At 36.9% G+C, this 20,663-nt stretch overlaps 1 protein-coding gene across 1 annotated transcript in view; it reads left to right on the forward strand.

Annotated features, from left to right (window-relative positions):
* The first annotated feature begins 282 nt into the window (after positions 1 to 282).
* Positions 283 to 20,663, forward strand: part of LOC127429212 (neuroendocrine convertase 1-like) — a 33,500-nt gene continuing 13,119 nt past the window's right edge. The window contains exons 1-10 of the mRNA XM_051678092.1: positions 283 to 637; positions 1,517 to 1,621; positions 2,464 to 2,589; positions 9,597 to 9,743; positions 11,986 to 12,062; positions 14,142 to 14,230; positions 14,735 to 14,907; positions 17,327 to 17,539; positions 18,347 to 18,447; positions 18,623 to 18,856. Of these exons, the coding sequence (XP_051534052.1) occupies positions 464 to 637; positions 1,517 to 1,621; positions 2,464 to 2,589; positions 9,597 to 9,743; positions 11,986 to 12,062; positions 14,142 to 14,230; positions 14,735 to 14,907; positions 17,327 to 17,539; positions 18,347 to 18,447; positions 18,623 to 18,856 (1,439 nt within the window). The 5' untranslated portion in view covers positions 283 to 463. The remainder of the gene's footprint in view (positions 638 to 1,516; positions 1,622 to 2,463; positions 2,590 to 9,596; positions 9,744 to 11,985; positions 12,063 to 14,141; positions 14,231 to 14,734; positions 14,908 to 17,326; positions 17,540 to 18,346; positions 18,448 to 18,622; positions 18,857 to 20,663) is intronic.

Here is a 20,663-nt window from a genome sequence, read left to right on the forward strand (position 1 = left end):
TTGGTCTATTGGATTTGATTTCATATTTTACAATTCCATCCAGAGTGATAATGCTCGTCGTCTCCTTTTTGATAAACCTACCTGGCTATTTATAGACAAACATTGCCCTCCTCTTCGATGCGCAATTCACCCCGCCCGACTCCCCCGGGACAAGAGCATCCTACCCCAGGTAGAAATTGACGTCAGAGCTGTTCGTAATTTGACGTGTCAACATCCTTTCCCCTTTTACGACTCTTTCATTGGTGGCTGTTCATGCGCGTCCAATTACTCGTAAGCACTGCATCAGAATTAAGTCCTGGAACATAGCTTTAACCAAGGAATACATTTGGAGCCAAACTGAGTTTTTGTGTTTATATATTCTGTATTTCTTTTTTAATTTATCCCTATTTGATTTTTATATTCACGCGCTTTTCTTGATCACCCAGATCGCGAACACATTTGTATTAATAGTAATTGATTTGAAATGGAAGAAAGATGTCGTCTAATGTTGCTGTGCAGTGCTCTCGCTCTTCTGTGCGCGCTGGTGTCCTCTGCCGTGGACAGACAGTATCTGAACGAATGGGCGGTGGAGATTCCAGGAGGAGCCGTCGCTGCCCGAGCCATCGCCGACGACCTGGGCTACGAATTAGTCCGACAGGTAAGCGACTAAGTACCAAAACATGCTATTATTTCAGTCCATTACAAGGGTAAAGCAGTGGTCCCCCTCACATCTGCCTCTGCTCCTCAATTTGGCGTCGCTATTGCATGTTATTTTATATTCATAGGATGTGTAGCAGCCAGTGCATATATTCATATGGTTGTGTAATATGTAACACTGTTGCTTTGACTGATAAGAATGTGTGTTGGGAAAAATGTGAGGTTCCATTGTGTTTAATCCGTGAACTTTTGTTTTGCCATTAAACATAGAAGCATCTGTTAGATGGTTTTTAAATTCTAAATATGATACATATGTTTTACAGCGCCTTTAGGTCCATATTTATGTTTGTTAAATAGCTCAAACAAATGAATTTATCTTTAGTTTTTTATTATTATTATTTCGCTTGTGCTTTTAAGGCGTTTCAGTAATGAGAAATGAGCAAATACAGCTATATTACACCTTGTTCTTGTTTGTCATGATTTATATTTCTGGTTTGTCCAAAATGAATACAAACAGATTTTCCATTGTAATTTGAACCTTTATACAGTATATGTGAATTCACCTGTTGTGTCTTATGGGCATATCATCTTGCAGGGAAGTAAACTGTTTGGTTTTTCAAAAAATTAATAAATACATAAATAAATAAATAAACTTTTTAGGTCTAAGTGGAATGCTATAAGCATTTTTAGAGCTATTAATAAAGTTAAAACTGAATTAGTAGCTCTAGGACGACTAGACCAGACAGATGGGAACTGTGTCATTATGACCATGCTTAATTTAGCTCCAAATATGAATCCTTTTCTTCAGTGAACTCTCTCTCTCTCTCTCTCTCTCTCTCTCTCTCTCTCTCTCTCTCTCTCTCTATCATTTTGTCTTCAGATTGGGACGCTGGAAAACCATTATTTGTTCAAGAGGTACAATCACCCAAGCAGGACCAAAAGAAGTGCAAATCATATCACCAAACGTCTGTCGGAGGATGACAGGGTACGAGACTTCATCCCTTATGCAGCTGATATTCTATGTCCATATGTAGTAATTCCAAGGTTTGTGTATTATACCTGTACACACCAGCTTGGTTAGTGGATTACAAAATTTGCAGTCATTCAAAAACCTCTGTGAGATGTTCATGAACATACAGTATAGTAGTGTATGTAGGCCGTTGATGATTATTCCCATAGGAGAGAAAGATCTCAATTGCTCCTCCTATAAAGCAATGGTATTAAATGAAGAGCAAATGGAGACTTTTGCGTAAGTCTCCTGCTCCTCAGATTCTTCTCTTGAGAAAAAGACCCAATCTCACATGTGTCACCTCTAGAGTTTCAGAAGAGATATCCACAATATCACAAAGTGTGCTCAGCTTTGCCAAGATGCTAAAGTCTGCAATCAAAATTCAGAGATTTCAACACGGACCCAAACATTTCTCATTAAATTCGTCCAAGACCAAATAATCTGAGCAATGGTATCAAAATTAATTTTGAAAAAACATTTGGGACAAACTTGATAATTAAGTGAAAAATAACTCCTTTAAGTCTTCTGAGATTTGAAAATGTAACTTCAGAGCAACAAAAATGTCCTCTGGGATTTGTTTTCTCATTACACCCTGCAAGCCAACAGCTGCTTGTTAATTATGGATAATGTTATCTGTTTTTAGTTTTGCAATTTTCTAACATAACATTCTTTAAATATTCTGACAACATTCAATATACTGCTTTGATTCTGGGAGAAAACCCTGAAAAAGTAAAAGATTCTGTTAATTATGACTTTAAATCACCACAAATTGTTGTTAAAAAATAGTTCTGAATGGGCATTTGTGGCTTCATCTGTAGGTGTCTTGGGCTGAACAGCAGTATGAGAAACGGAGGGCCAAGCGTGCTCCTCTGGGGCCAGAATGTAAGGACTGCTCTGTGGACAAACTCTTTGACGATCCCATGTGGAACCAGCAATGGTACCTGGTGAGTCTCTATGTCTTAATGTTTCATTATTAAAGGGTTTCTATGGAAGCCCTGAACCGCATGGTGAAAATAAAATCACTTAAGTAATTTTTTTTATTATTTTATTTTTTAGGTGTCTTACGTTCTATGTTCTTAAAAAATCTTCTCAAAAAAAAAAATTAATTAATTAATTTCTCTCTAGCAAGTTTTTTTTTTTTTTTTTTTGAAAATTGTTTTTCTCTGATATTTTATTTTCTCTGACATTTTTTTTCTCCTCAAGAGTCAACACATGAGAATTTTTGTTTTTTGCTAGCTAAAAATTATGATGTGGTAGAAACCTTTGCCACCAGGTGCCACTATCAGTAAGCATGAAATCTTATGCTGACAAGGTAACAGAATGTTTGTAGTTACAGTATGATAAAATTTTATACGAATAGAATACAAGTCTTAATCAAGAAAAAAAATAATGTGACAAAGACTTCTAAAACATGAAATCCCACAATTAAATGAATATACCTCAGGTTGCATATGTTTCATATGGCATTCGTTGTTAAGTATGACAACAGGAGTTATGTCTGATTGTTAGATGACCTTCACCATATTCTGTCACCTTGTCAGCATAAGATTTCATACTTACTTTGAGAGGCACCTGGTGGCGAGATGGGTACCACATGTTTATTGTTCGCTAGCAAGAAAAAAATTCTGATGTGTTTTCAGAGAGAAAAAAAAGAGAGAAAACAATTCCTGAGAAAAAAACATTTGCCCAAGTAAAGGCATAGGGCATAGGCTCAGGAAGGCACTAAGACACCTAAAAAAATGACCTAGTGAAATTATTTTCACCTTGCGGTTCAGGGCTTCTGTAGGTTTCAATTCCTTTGGCTTTGCAAGTTTCTTCAGGCATCAATTCATCCTAATAGAGTGCAACTCGGAAATATTTTTCCTCATTCATTTTCTCTTTAAGATCAAATCAGTAATCAAATTAGAAACAATGGTACAATATGAAACTATTGGCTATACTTTAAGTATTTGATTATAAGTATAACATACCATATATTTGAGATTTATTGCAAAATAGCCATTCATCAATCAACACTTAAGTGTACATTGTTTGAGAGTGAAGGGAGACTGACTCGATCACACCATTTGTGATAATTTTTGAGAGTGGGCGATCACTGCTGAGGTCTTTTGCCGTGATTCCCATTCCGTGGTAACAGCGGCTTCTCTGATTGAACCTCAAAGCTCAGGGCAGGCCTGTCTTGAAAGGGTTAATTGTTATCTTCTAGTGCTGGAATGGTTGGATTTATCTCTTCAAAGGCGGAACCCAATAATATCATCAATGGTTTTGTTAGATTTTCCTATAAGTGTTGTAAAAGCAAGCATAAAACTCCCTTCTAGGCTTGTGTCTTATATTTCCTGTCTGTATACCTGTAGGTTTTCATTACTGGGTCAGTGCTCCCTTGCACTCTATTTGCAGTTGAAGGCCAGTGTTTTTAAGCTTTTAGAGCTCATAATATGGCTAAACAAATATGAGACTGTAAAAGAGAGCCCTTCATAATCCCAAACAAAGGAAGAGCCAATCATACAATAGAAGCAATTTACTGAGACACACTGGATTGATAGGTTTATCTTTTGGAAGCCAAGCTCTTAATGCTAGAGAATGGCTTCCGTAGAGACGCAGATGGGAAGGATTCACTTGGCTGTAATTTGGAGCTCATGGTTTGATATAGTAAGTCACTCTAATCAAATTGAAAACCTCCATTTGCATTTCCGATTGATGGATTAATTTTTGGACAAACCTATTATTCTAGATTGTAATTTAGCGTTGGCATAAACCAACAATGACATTTTGTTCTTTTTGCTTCAACAAGTGCAGTTTCAAAACCTCTTTATTTGCATCTGTAAACTTTTTATTTGCACGTGTGAGCATGTCCAACTCTTAACCTAATTTCTTATGAAATTCCTGCTCAGTTTTATTATAAACTACTTCCATGTCACTAAATTTGGCTCATTAGCTGCAATCAGCATCTCCACTGATTCAGCATCAACTAGTTAGCCTTGCTTCAGTCACGCTGCAGTTTATGTATATGGTTTGCAATAACTTTGACAGTGACATAATGTCCTAAATCAGGAGATTTAGATGCTCTTTTTTTGGAATGTAATACAAAATAAGGCATTACAGTGAGAAGGCGATGTTGTATACAGAGGGCAGTTAAGTTGTTTATGTAATCATTTTCTTTTTTTAAGGTAACTGTCGATGACTTAAGAAACATTGTCTACAGGATTGCGTAACTAGCCGTGCTTCCTTCTGAAACACAAAAGTAAACATAAAATGTACAGGAGCTACATGGATTGCAAACACTGTTTGATGATGATTTGAAGTTTAAAATGTGAAATGGGACATTTAAATGTAAAAATACAAAGAAAACAGAAAACATTCTATTTTGGCATCTTATCGCATAGTTTAAACTCACGTTGGCTCAGTGCAATTGGTCAGTTTGAGTGAAAAGTTGTTGAACGGAGGTGGTGAAAATGGAAGGATGATGTTCAATATTTGGAGATGAAAGAGGAGACATCAAGGACAGATATAGATTTTTAGAGGAGAAAGAAAGACAGTGAGAGAGGACAGGAACAGAGCGGAGAATAGATTACATTTCACCAAAGACGATGCCTGATAATTCAATCAGAGAGATGACTCACGTGATATCCCCTTTTTTTCTCTGCACTGAGAGTGCTGTGTGGTTTTATTAGTTTTGTATATTGGTAAGGGCATGAAGAATTTTTAAAAGTGTTTGACTGCATCTTTAGAGGTAGTGATCACAAGAAGTAATTTTATACACCTGCCGATATCTGAGACACCCAGTAAAACACCCTGAACTAATCAGAGGTGCTATGCCCTATGAAGGTAGTATATCAGCGATGTGTATGTCAAGTTTGGGATTTACAGCCATACAGAGGTTAAGTCTGATGTCATTGTGCTATGTGGCAGAGCCCATCGTGTGTGGTGGGAAGTCTCTTTCACACACCCTCCCCCTGAGCGCTTTCTAGAGTCAGACCTTAGCTATGAGTCATGCCTCATGGTGATGTTACTGCGGCGTCTATGCATAATTTTTGAGCAATAGATCTCTTTGCATCGCTCTCAGTCTCTCTCAGTTGTAAATTTCAAAGTGCTTGGCATGACTTTTTTTTTTTTTACATATAATGATGCAGAACCATCGAAACATATAACAAACAAACAAAAAATAAAGAATGATAGAAAAAACGTAACATAATAAAAATGATAATGGTAATATCAATAGTAGTAAAATAAATTTTCAAGGTACATGGCATGATTGTTGAACATACAATGGTGGGAAAAACAAACAATAGATAGATAGATAGATAGATAGATAGATAGATAGATAGATAGATAGATAGATAGATAGATAGAAAAATAAGGTAATAGTAATAAAATGATCATGTTAATAATCCCAGTGATAAAATTAAATTAAATTAAAAATGTCTTGGCATGATTGTTGTACATACAATGTTGGGAAACCATTAAAACAAACAAACAATAAATAAATAAATAAATGATAGAAAAAAGGTAATGGTCATAGAATAATAATGGTAATAATGGCAGTAATAAAATAGCATTTTAAAGTACTTGGCATTACTGTGTGGAGGGCCAAATTGCTAAAAATAAATAAATCCAGGGTGTGCTGAGTGACTCCAGTCAAGTCTCCTAAGCAACCAAATTGGCCCGGTTGCTAGGGAGGTAGAATCACATGGGGTAATCTCCTTGTGGTCGCGATGAGTGGTTCTTGCTCTCAATGGGGCGCATGGTAAATTGTGCGTGGATCGCGGAGTGTAGCATGAGCCTCCACATGCTGTGAGTCTCCGCGGTGTCATGCACAACGAGCCACATGATAAGATCCGCGGATTGACTGTCTCAGAAGTGGAGGCAACTGAGGCTTGTCCTCCGCCACCCGGATTGAGGTGAATAACCGCGCCACCACGAGGACCTGCTAAGTAGTGGGAATTGGGCATTCCAAATTGGGATTTTTCATTCAAGCATGAGCTTCATGTCTTCATTTTGAGGGTAACAGCTATCGGTACGTCACTCAACAACATAGGCTTCATCTTTTTAAAATCTTTTTCATTGGATTTTCTAGTTAGTGAGTTTATGTGTGTTTTTTCACACCACAGCTATGGCTGAGCTTGGTACAATAAGAGATTTGCAGATGAAGTTGCCACGATAAACAGTGACAACCATTTCTTTTTAACCAATTAAGAAAATGTAAAGGAAATGTTGGCCTAAATAAATTATGTAAATGACCTTAACATTGGCTTAGGTGTTGATGAGAGAAGGTCGTTATGGAAGAGGAAGTCCTACTTTGAAAGGTGATGCTTACTGCCACTAAGTGACATGTTGAGAGCCTAACCCTGAAAATGAAAAGATATGAAGCTTATGTGTAATTGAGAAATCAACTTAATGCTTAATGCAAAGATAATGTTAAAATTAAAATGGATGCAAACTAATGCTAAAATGAAATACATGAGACATTTGTTGATTTATTAAGTGATTTAATGATTAATTTAATAATTGTAATAGTTTAACAATTCATTATGTATTTAATAATTTATATAAATAATTATATAATAATTTAGTTTGAGTAATTTGGCCCTCCATATTATTGTTGTACATACTGTACAATGAAAACCATCAAAACAAACATACTATAAATAGATAAATAAATTAATAAATAAATAAACATCAATCAGTCAATCAATCAATCAATTATAATGTTACAATAAAAAAATAATAATCATCATAATTCCAGTAATAAAATAAAATACAATAAAATAAGCTTTCAACAAGACATTAATAAACATGAACATATATTTAAAATGCTCAATTTTACAGGTGACTTGAATATGGAGACCAAAGCCGTGACTGGTTTCTGAGGATTTGCAATACAACTTTGAATTTAACTGCAACAGATGCAAATTTTCCTCCCCCAGTAACACACCTTTCTCTCTCTCTTTCAATTTCATGTCTTGCTGCTCTAATCATCGGAGGCCTGAGGCAGGGATGCTCTGTTGTTTTTCTTGTCTTCTTTCCCAGTCGATTACCCAATTAAAACAGTTACGCTAATCGGACGGCAAACTCCCCCATCTTCCACTCTGAACTAACACACTTCATGCGACTCATGCGTGTACAAAACTATAAAATGAATGTGTATATCATAATTCAAATAATTTGGACTTGGAGGAAATTAATGCAAAATGACTTTGGTATCTAGGCTAATCGAGAATAGTGTGAGAAAGCGTTGAGACCTTTTGTTCTTGTACCTGTGGCAACTGGTAGAGTATGGTGCTAACAAAACTCCCAGGGAATGCACAAACTGATAAAATAGCTTGAATGCACAGAGTTGCTTTGGATAAAATTGTGTGTCGAATGCATAAATGTAGATCTTTTCTGAAATGCTAATGACGCACCTTTTCTCAAGAGAATAATCTGAGCATCAGGAGACTAAAGTAAAATTCTCTGATTTATCTCCATTTGATCTATCTGCTGTCTGATCGCATTTGCAATCTTTTTTTTGTATGGGGTTAGCTGCATTTTACATAGTTGCACTGGCCAGCTGCTCTCTTATATTTAATTACCTGTCAATAAGAGGACATCCCCTTATGGTGCAAGAGTGAAAATAGTCTCCATAAACCGAAAGGTCAGCATGGGAGATTACGTCGCTGGCTTTTATTTCCAAGCAAACAGCTTTTGTTATGGAGAGGTCAGTGGTTGTGTCATATAGAGAGGGCTTTGTCTTCGTGAAGAGGTTGAGAGTACCTGAGAGTGGTGAATGGTACTCATGAAGACACACTATTACTCACACACAGGGACACAAGAGCGATCTGAAAAGTAGGGGGACACATTATAAACAATATCAAACTGGCACATGAATATTAATTAGGTGACATACCATTCCCCCAGTAGTCCAAAATAATTTAATTTAAGGCATGTAAGTGGGCACCAAAGTTGGGTTAGTAATTCAATACAAATTACTAATAACTTCTCTAAAATTGTAATCAGATTACTTTACTTATTACTTTATCGAAAAAGTAATCACATTGCTAATTACTTTACTTTTAAGTTACTTGCTAAAACACTTTTCACATAAAAGTTTGTTTTTCCACTCAATGAATTCAAAATTATTTGTACATTTCTTCCATGTTCATTGTCATATGATAGTCATACACTTAGCCCCCCCTTTAGGGGGTTCACACCCTTCAGCTTTCATAGAAACACAAACAGATATAATATGAAAATAATTCATGTTTTAAATGTACTCTACATAAATAATATTATTTTAGAAATATGCGTAATCCAAGTAATGTACTTAAAAGTAATTAACCTACAGTAATTGTAAGTCAGTAACTGTAATATGATTACAAGAATTTAAAATGTAATGAGTTACACTACTTTTGGACATAAAAGTAATTTGATTACAGTGACTAATTACTTTGCAATCAGATCACACCCCACAGTGGTGAGCACTAGCCATATGAGAGTCTGTTCTAACAGGATATGTTTTTGCATTCAATGCAATGGAACAGAACGCATGTGTTTTGACACGTTTTTAAAAGTTGAAGTACTTTAACTTGACACAATGTCTTAAAAATGCGGTAGTCATGGCACGAAATGCTGATGTGTCACAAAGGTCAAAGACATCCATCTAGTGCATGTTTACAAAGAAAAACAAGTGGAAAACAGCACAGACGGAACGTTTCCTAATTGAACCACCCCTAAATATTATCACTTTGCGTTTGCGTTGTCTGGTTGGCAGAGGCTTCTGCTTGGTCTTAAAGTTTCCGGCTCCAATTTTTTCTTAAAATATTATGATTATTATCCATGAACCCTCCCACCCAGTTATAATGGTTACTATGCCTTTGCGCATATATACTCATGTATACACATACACTCATGGATTTCAGTATCCTTAAGCTGTCTATCTCTTCCTTTTTTCATCCTTTCATAATCTCACCTTCAGCAAGACACTCGGACGTCTTCATCCCTCCCCAAACTGGACCTGCACGTGATCCCGGTCTGGAAGAAGGGCATCACGGGCAAAGGTGTGGTCATTACTGTGCTGGATGACGGCCTGGAGTGGAACCACACCGACATTTACCCCAACTACGTAAGTGTGTCGTCATGGCAACGTCTACTCGACCACTGTCCATAAAACTCAGTGCTGTTGTTTCCATGCCAACGCCTACCCCCTCAACCGTGCAATGGATTATCCATAGTGACACCTACCACCTCGACTAGAGCAAAGCCATTTGATGAGGACTTCCAGAACAGAACATTTCAAACACAATTTCATCTTCAATGCATCCTGCAATGATAGCAATCAGTCTATTTTAAAACTTTGAATGTGTGCTGTCTACATAATAAGACTGCAGTGAGGCAAACATCTCTTTTACAAAAGAGACGACACATAAATCACAGGATCATTTCAAACATATGTCTCCTTTTACGAGTACATGATAGCATCAGCAGTACTACTTCTGTTCTACTGATGACTTGTTTACAAACTGCACAGTCTTAGAGTAAAAGCCTTTCAGTCAAGTAGAGACCCATGTTTTTGATGCAGGTAAGTGTCGCAATAACAGCTCAGTGCAGTTTGTATGGACACACATGTGCAAGCGTGCACACACAGTAGCAGAGAGAACGTGCTGCAACACAGATGGAATTCTTTCTCTCAGCGATGAAACAGTAGTTTTTGAGGCAATGTTTGGAATCATATACTAGTTTGCTGCATGCTGTATACTGCTTACTATTTTCTAAAATAGTACTATGAAACAATATGCATTACAGTATGCATATTGCTTGAGCGAATGGCAGCCAGTTATTGTCTCGGAAATGAAACAGTTTATTTAGCATTTTTAATCCAATTTTGTTGGATTTTTTTTAACATCTTTTTTTTTTTTTACAAAAGTCGTAACTTTCAACAGTCCAATCAAATAATGAGTCAAGATGGAGAAGTTAAACATCACAGCTGATATTGCTTTTGGTTCATTCACACTGGGAAAAAAAGGTCATGTCAATCGCACTGTATTGTGGAACACATTTTGTCAAATGTAGCAGGTCCTCTGGGTATTCAATACATACAATTTACATTTTTTATTTATTATTGTTAAATGAAAAAAATATTTAAAAAAAAAAAAAAAAAAAAAATATATATATATATATATATATATATATATATATATATATATATATATATATATATATTAGGCAGTATACACTACATACTACACAGTATGCACAAAAATAAATAATTTTAACTGCAGAACTAGTAAGAGTAGTATTGTAGTATGTTATTTTGAACCAAAGTTTGATGTTATTGTTAAATATAAAAAATAATTAAAAATGTTTTAAAATAGTTGGCAGTATACACTACATACTGCACAGTATGCACAGTACACTTACTGTTATATAAACTGCAGAAATAGTAAGAGTAGCATGGTAGTACGTTACTTCGAACATAGCCAAAGTTTGATGTTATTGTTAAATGTAAAAAAAAATAATAATAATAAAAAAAAAAACATTTAAATAGTAAGCAGTATACACTTCATTCTGCACACTATGCACAGTATAAATAATATAAACTGCAGAAATAATAAGAGTAGTATGGTAGTATGCTATTTCGAACATAGCTAAAGTTGGATGCTATTGTTAAGAGTTCAAATAAAATGTTTTGAAATAGTAAGCATTATACACTTCATTCTGCACAGTATGCACAGTATACATAATATAAACTGCAGAAACAAAAAGAGTAGTGTGGTAGTATGCTATTTCGACCGTAGCCAATGTTTGATGCTATTGTTAAATGTTAAAAAAGTTATTTAAAAAAATAGTATGCTGTATACAGTTCACTACATACCACACAGTGTGCACAGTATACATAATATACTGTACTGCTGAAAAAGTAAGAGTAGTATGATAGAATGATATTTTAAAAATGGCAAATGTTTAATGCTATTGTTAAATGTTAAAAAATGTTATTCAAGCAAAAATAGTAGGCAGTATACAGTATATTACATACTGCACAGGATGCATAGACATATACTATACTGCAGAAAAAGTAAGAGTAGTATGGTAGTATGCTATTTTTAAACAAAGTTTGATGTTATTGTTATGTTATTATTGTTGTGGAAATGTATTTATTTTATTTATTTTTTATAGTAGGCAGTATACATACTGCAGTATACAGTGAGTACTATGTTAGTATTACATTGCAAACATAGCCCATATGACTCTTTGTCATACTGGATCTACTACTATTTGTTCAAAAATGTCATGCTAAAAAATGTAAAAACAATTAATAATTTTTACAGATCAACCCTGACTTATTGTTTCTGTTTTCCTCATTTTAGGATCCTGCTGCTAGCTACGACTTTAATGACAACGATCCCAATCCCTTCCCCAGATATGACTCCACTAATGAGAACAAGTGAGTGAATGAATCTCTTTACTTTTTCATTTCCCCATAGTGTGAGTAGGTCTGATCTAGGAAGGTCTGTTTTCCATAAGGGTATGAGTGTAATCCATTCCCCTTGTACAGACATCTCTCGTGCTCTCTTTCGTAAGAGCAGGGCCATAGTAAGGAATTCTGGGCCCCCTGACTATCTATTGCTCTGGGCCCCTTTCTTCTTAAAATAATACAGTTTCAAAATTGTTGTGGGCCCCCTGGACCTGTGGGCCCCTAGAATTGTTACCACCTTTCACCCCACTAGCTACGGGCCTGCGTAAGAAGATCAGATTCCATGCATCTATGTGGCCCAAAATAAAATAAAGAAATCAAGAAAGTACTTTCCAGTTTTGTGTGCAATATGCATTCTGTTTGGACTTAACTGCCCTAAACCTGCGCAATATGTGAAAATGCATTGCAACAGAAGCATAAGTGGTGATGAAAATAGAAAACACTCATTATTCTCTCTCCCTGTGGTTTTCTCTATCTGTATGTCACTCTCTTTAAGGCTATGCCGGTGAATGAGTCATACTGTGCAAGCTATAGTGCTTTTGTACACACACAAACAAGCACTCCTAATTATGCACACACACACTTTTGAATAGGCACACGCACATCCTCTCACGACTGCCCATGTCACTGTATTCTTTTGTCAACCGTGTTCAATGTACTTTGCTGTAACTGCCTTTACAATACAGAATGCATCAATAGTTCATTGGTGCTTCAAAAGATGGATATTACAGAGGAAAGAAATAAATGATTGAAGAATCATAATCAGTAATTAAAAGTTCTCAAGATCAAACACAATACTAATTATTTTAGCATACACACTCATTGGTGCATGCAGTGTCAAGCATCAATTTTTTATTGCTCATTCTTAGGTTTAGAGATTTGAACAAACCCCTTAGGGGCCATTCACACAAAACATATTTTTGCTTCCATACGTCTGTGCTGTTTTTTTAATTGTTTTTTTATTGAAACATGCACTAGACAGACGTCTTTGACTGTTGCGCTAAGTCTTGCTGTTTTTTTGCAGTGTCTTATGCAGAAGTGTCATGTTTTTCAGATGCCGTATCAAGTTAAAAAAGTATTGAAAAACGCGTCTCGAGACACCTGCATTCTGCATAGCTTTTTTAAGTGCAAAGACGCGTTTGGTATGAACGGTCTAGTATAAAACTTCTCATCTTATACAATTGCTTGCTATGGACAAGATTATTGCAAGCCATTTTCTTTTACATTTAGTCACATACAGGATATGAATGATAGATAGCTACAATTCAATTTTCAATTCAATGCTAATTCTTGATGGAAAAACAACTTGTGAAAATGCAAATATTTGATATCAGTTTAAAAGTTTAAAAGTTTATGCGTAGAAATAAGAATGAGGTCATTACTCGTGGAATTACCCATTCTTGATATCAAAAATGTCATTTCGACTAGTAAAAGCTGTAATTTTTGTTATCCGCATTTTCACTGATTGAATTTTACTATTTACTATTGTAATTGCATTCAAAATGCAATTACAGGTATCTATTATGAATTTCTTATATTTAAAATGCAAAATACACATAATAGCTATGTACTTCTTACTAGTAAAAATTATTTATTTTTAGAATAGTAAAAATGTCGATTCCTGATATCAACAACTGAATTACAACTATTACAAATGCTAATTTTTATATATGTATCTGTAAATTTATTTCAGCACGTTAGATTTGGAAATTCAGATACCTGGAAGTGGATTTCAAATATCATTACTCAAGAGTAATTATCAGTAATATCAAGAGTAATTAAAGACATCTTAAAAGGCTTGCTTACTAGTTACAATAACATTATACTAGATAGCTGAAATTAACATTGCCACTATGAAAACCAAATGACAGTTATAAAAAATTAGCATTTTTACTAGATGTGATTCACAATTTTATTATGATTAGGATGTCTGCAGGTCTATGTTTGTCTGCAGATTTAGCTGTGAGACATTAAAATTTGAATATGAACAACAATCAAAAATTTTAATGGTGTTCAGTTGTAACACTATTCTCTGTTTTGCACCCTCAGGCATGGCACCAGATGTGCTGGCGAGATTGCCATGCAAGCAGACAATAACAAATGTGGTGTCGGAGTGGCCTACAACTCGAAAGTGGGAGGTGAGTGTCATCAAGCTACGTGTGTTTGAAAGAATACCTTAAAGGGATAGCTCAAATTGAAATGATTTCATAATTTACTCACCCTCATGTTGTACCAAACCCATATGACTTTTTTTCTTCCGTGCAAAACAAAAGCAGATGTTTGGCAGAATGTTAGCTTTAGTCACCATTCACCATTTTTCTCCCATACAGTGAAAGTGAACGGTGATTGAGCCTGTCTTTCTGACTAACATCTCCTTTTGTGTTCCATGGAAGAAACACGGGGGGGGGGGGGGTTATAGGTCTGGTTTTTGAATCCTGCACCAATGAGGTTGTTATATAACAGCAGTTATGTGTATAACCGGTCATTCACATACACATACCACCTGCCCATGTACATTGGAAATAAGTAAGCTTTAGTGGATTACAACATCAACAACACTGATTAAATTATTTAAACACTTGTACATTGTTTTTAGCTCTCAGTGAAGGTCTACAAGTTCATTGCTGTCTATTCACCCACAGGAATACGAATGTTGGATGGCATTGTGACAGATGCCATTGAAGCAAGTTCTATTGGCTTTAACCCTGAACACGTGGACATCTACAGTGCCAGCTGGGGCCCTAACGATGATGGGAAGACTGTGGAGGGGCCCGGCCGTCTGGCCCAGAAGGCTTTTGAGTACGGTATCCAGAAGGTGAGTTATGTGATACAACTACGACCCAGATACTATGATGATACTATGACCCAGATGATATGTTGTATCTACAACTGGTCATTATTTGCCAATGTTTGTGCTACGGACATGAATGATACTTCAAATCGTTGAGATGAAGCGTGCTATTAATTTTCTAAGCAATCTGATATAAAAGGAAAGTTCACCCAAAAATGAAAATTCTCTCATCCTTTACTCACCCTCATGCCATCCCAGATGTGTATTATTTTCTTTCTTCTGCAGAACACAAATTAAGATTTTTAGCTCTGTAGGTCTATACAATGCAAGTGAATGGTAAACAGACCTTTCAAGCTCCAAAAATCACATATAGGCAGCATAAAAGTAATCTATAAGACTCCAGTGTTTTAATATACACTGATGAGCCAAAACATTATGACCACACACAGGTGAAGTGAATAATGTTGATCATCTCCTAACATGTCCACATGTCAAGGTCTGGGTAGATTAGATGGTAAGCGAACAATCAATTCTTGTAGTCCACGTGTTGAATGCAGGAGAAATGGGAAGGAGTAAAGACATGAACAACTTTGACAAGGGCGAAATTGCTATGGTCAGACAACTGGGTCAGAGCGTCTCTGAAACGGCAAGGCTTGTGGGGTGCTCCCAGTCAGCAGTGGTGAGTACCTAACGACAGTGGTCCGAGGAGGGACAAACCACAAATCGGTGACAGGGTGTTGGGCTTCCAAGGCTCATTGATGCACGAGGGCAGTGAAGGCTATCTCATCTGGTCCAAACAGACAGAAGGTCTACTGTGGCACAAGTCACAGAAAATTGAAATAATGGTTACGGAAGGAATGTGTCACAACATACAGCGCATTGCACCCTGCTGCGTATGGGGCTGGGTAGCCGCAGACCGGTCAGAGTGCCCATGATGACCCCTGTCCATCGTTGAAAGCACCTACAATGGGCATGCGAGCGTCAGAACTGTACCTTGGAGCAGTGGAAGAAGGTTGCCTGGTCCGATGAATCCCGTTTTCTTTTAGATCACGTGGATGGCCATGTACATGTGTGCCGTTTACCTGGGGAAGTAATAGAACCAGGATGCACTGTGGGAAGACGACAAGCCGGGGGGAGGGAGTGTGATGCTCTGCCAGGGGGAGGGAGTATGATGCTCTGGGCAATGTTCTCCTTGGAAACCCTGGGTCTGGCCATTCAATTGGAGGTCAATTTCACATGTGCCACCTACCTAAACATCGTTGCAGACCAGGTACACCCCTTCATGGCAATGGTATTCCTTGATGGCAGTGGCCTCTTTCAGCAGAATAATGCACCCTGCCACACTGCACACATTGTTCGGGAATGGTTTGAGGAACATGATGAAGAGTCCAAGGTGGTGCCCTGGCCTCCAATTTCCCCAGACCTCAATCCGATTTAGCATCTGTGGGATGTGCTGGACCAACAAGTCCAATCCACAGCAGCTCCACCTCACAACTTACAAGACTTGAAGGATCTGCTAATAATGTCTCAGTGCAAGATACCACGGGACACCTTCAGGGGTCTTGTAGAGTCCATGCCTCAGTGGGTCGGCGCTGTTTGGCAGCACACAGAGGACCAACAGCATATTAGGCAGGTGGTCATAATGTTTTGGCTCATCAGTGTGTCTTCTGACACATCAGTACTTTTTTTCTACAAATCTCCCTTTTCACTTTCAAAATATGAAAGTGAAAGTGGAGATTTATAGTAAAAAAGGACTTAAACATTGATCTGTTTCTCTCCCACACCTATCATATAGTTTCTGAAGAAAATATAGTTAACCACTGGAGTCATATGGATTACTTTTTTGCTGTGTGATTGGAGCTTGAAAGGTCTGGTCACCATTCACATGTATTGTATGGATCTACAGAGCTGAAATATTCTAAAAAAAATCTTTGTTTGGGTTCTGCAGTAGAAAGAAAGTCATACACATCTGGGATGGCATTAGGGTGAGTAAATGATAAGAGAATTTTCATTTTTGGGTGAACTATCCCTTTAAGAATTTCGAATGGCAGGGCGATAAAATGGGTCAAAGAAAATGCCATAGATTCATATTAAAGGAGGGAGCCGGGCTTTATATAGGAGCCAGAATAACATAGAGACTTCGAGGTGAGCTCTTTTGTCTTGGGCCAGTAAGCAACCCCTAAGCCACCACCCAGAACACCTTAGCAACCACCTAGCAACACAGAACATCTTTTAATAATATTTATTAAAATATTAAGAAAAATTTACATGCTTATTTTAATAAAAATATGTTATATAAAATATTAATTTTATTATTGTATTATATTTATTTATAGATGGAAACTGAAGCTAATGCATTGTAATTAGGGTGTGTTACTGTTGTCATTAACGTATACCCATTTTAATCTAATAATGTCAAAATGAATGATTGCTTTTACTCTAGGGGCGTGGTGGGAAGGGCTCCATTTTCGTGTGGGCATCGGGTAACGGTGGGCGTCAGGGCGACAACTGCGATTGTGATGGATACACAGACAGTATCTACACCATCTCTATCAGCAGCGCCTCTCAGCAGGGTCTCTCTCCATGGTACGCGGAGAAATGCTCCTCTACACTGGCTACAGCATACAGTAGCGGAGACTACACTGACCAGAGAATAGTGAGTCTTATATTTCTTTTGTTTTTTTGCTGTTCATCTATTAACTTTTTTTTTTTTTTTTTTGTCCAAGGATGAATGAATATCCCCTTAAGGGTTATCCTCCTGTTTTGTGAGAAAGTTCCTAACAACCTAATCAAGTAAAAAAGACCCGGTACAGTAGATACTAGGGCTGCACGATTATGACGAAAATACTTGACGATTATATCGCTTGCTATTTTAATTGCGATTATTCATTTCTATTAAAATGCTTTTTGTGGGGCGAACTGCATGCCATATTCTTTATGTATGCTACACATTAAAACAAGCTGAGAATTGTACATGCATTGCTTTATTGCATAAAAAACAAGTGTTTTTTTTTTTTTTAAATCTCACATTTTGAATAAATTATACACAGAAAGTGTGCAACACAACAACACTAGAATACTAGGTTGTCGTTTCTGATATGCTAATAGACTAATTTAAACATATTTTCTGATTGTCTATTGCATTCATGCACACAACAGACCAAAATATTTTGTTAAAAGAGAATCTTTTCACTATGGGAATAGGTATACTTCCACTGAAAGTTCCCCAAACATATCTAGACTTGGAGATAGTCTCTTAGGACTAGCAACAATCTAGCAAACATTTAGTAGTTTGTCTAGTTGGTTTGTTTTTTGTCCAATTCCCTATTGAGTTTTGATGTGTTGACATTATGCTCAGTGACTGCAACAAGTGTATTTGTTTTATTTATATAATAGTATTTTATTTATTTATTTTTGTTTATTAATGTATGCATTTCTGTCAATTTATCTGGTTCTTTTGCAGACTAGTGCCGATTTGCACGATGAATGCACAGAGACACACACTGGAACGTCTGCATCTGCCCCATTGGCTGCTGGGATATTTGCCCTGGCTTTGGAGCAGAAGTATGTCTGACATCTTCATATATTTCATTATATGTAATATTATTTAATAGTATGTATTTCATTAGTTTCTATATTTCTATATATTTTCTATATACTTTTTAGAGTTACTTTTCATACCAGAAGTGATTTCCAATAATGTTTCAATCTGTAAATGTATCTTCTTCCTCAAATCCAGCCCTGATCTGACCTGGCGAGACCTTCAGCACTTGATAGTTTGGACGTCTGAGTTTGACCCCCTGGCCAATAACCCAGGCTGGAAGAGGAATGGAGCTGGATTGATGGTCAACAGTCGTTTCGGCTTCGGCCTGCTGAACGCCAAAGCCCTGGTTGACCTGGCCGATCCCAAAGTCTGGGAGCATGTTCCGGAAAAGAAACAGTGCATCGTCAGAGATGAGAGCTTCCAACCAAGGTACAACTGGCTTCTAATATGATAACACCATGTAACAAATGTTTTTTTTTTTTTTTTTTTTGGTTTCTGGGTAGTAAGTGTTATTTCCTAATTGCTTATGCCTCAAAAGTATAGAAAATGGAAAGTTTGTTATTCCCCTCAAACTTTGCTTTTGTGACCAGGACAGTGATATTTTGAAATTTACCTATTTTCCAGAATATTCCAGATAGATTTAGTGCTGAGTAAACTTGTAGTAACTTCTAGAACTTTCTAGAACTTTCCAGTAATATAAATAGTAGTATAAATACATGGGCCTTAAGCCCACCAGTTCAGTTTAGTTCCAGCTGCCTAAGTGGATACATATCTTCATTTTTCTGAGATGGCGTCAAGAGGCTGCAAGAATCCGGCAGACGCATTTTGCTATGTCTGCGGGCAATTTATCAAGACAAGAGCAAAAAAGTACTCTGTGGAAGCATCTGCTAAGATGTGTGAGGCCTACAAGGCATATTTTGGCATGCCTGTTGGGGATCAAGACAAATCCTGGGCACCTCATTTCACCTGCAAGCACTGGCAAAAAACCTCTGGAAGGTAAGATGGACAATTGTTGCTCGGAAATGTATGTTAATGTTTATGTTAAAAGTTTTTAATTTTAAAATGTTTTACAATTTTCAATGTTACTGAAAAAATATATCATATATGAAAAATGTTGCGAGAATCTCTTACACATTAGTAATAGGTGAAATAAATGTATTTTTGTAGGTTGGGAAAAGAGAGCCATGAAGTTCGCTATCCCAAGAATTTTGCGGGAACCCACTGACCACTCAAGCAACTGCTACTTCTGCATGGTGGACCCTTCCAAACGTCAGACTGGCAAGAATGCACCTGCTATCACGTATCCGGACCTTCCTTCATCCATCGCCCCATACCCACTCTTCCAGAGAGAGAGCATCCGTCTTTAGAAGAGAGCAGCAAGTCAGAGAGTGAGGAAGACGTTGTAGAACCAGATGACAATTTCAGAGGTGGAGCTGAGGAGAGAAACCCATACTACCCCAACCAAAAAACCTCAACTACTTGATTAGAGATCCTGGTCTCGCCAAGTCCAATGCCGAGCTTTTGATGTCTAGGCTCAAGCAGTGGAACTTTTTGGATGAAAGTGTGCTTCTGCAACAATGTGACCAGTCTGTTCGAGGCAATCGGAATCGCCTGTATCCAGAATGAGTGCCGTCTCTTTATTGACAGCTCATCCAGGAGCCTCAAAGCCGTGCTGGTCCATAGTGGTAACAAGTACCCGTCTCTTCCCCTGACTCACTCGGTGCACCTCAAAGAGGATTACAACAGCATCAAGACCTTGCTGGACGCCTTGAAGTATGATGAGTACAGTATAATCGTAAATCTCGAAAAACTACTCACTTCTAAATCTTTTGTAGTCATTTTTGTATTACTTTGTATAAATACATGTTAATTTGGATTCATATGTTGTTATTTTCTGACTTTATATGAATGAAATGACACATATTCACCCGTTTTCTCATTGAAAATAGGTACATTTCAAAATATCACTGTCCTGGTCACAAAAGCAAAGTTAGTGGGGAATAATAGACATTTTCTATACTTTTGAGGCATAAGCAATTAGGAAATAACACTTACTACCCAGGAACAAAAATTGCGTTACATAGTTTAATGCAGCTATCATGACTTGTTCAGTTTGCTTTAGGCTTTCTATCAAAAGGATCACAAACAAAGACAAAGCCACCCTGATCTATTGCCATCTGCCACTGTGCGAAGCTATTGCAATTCATTAATAGCCACATTAATTCAACAGATCCAG

Source organism: Myxocyprinus asiaticus, chromosome 38, assembly GCF_019703515.2.
Source record: "Myxocyprinus asiaticus isolate MX2 ecotype Aquarium Trade chromosome 38, UBuf_Myxa_2, whole genome shotgun sequence".
Classification (NCBI taxonomy): Eukaryota; Metazoa; Chordata; class Actinopteri; order Cypriniformes; family Catostomidae; genus Myxocyprinus; species Myxocyprinus asiaticus.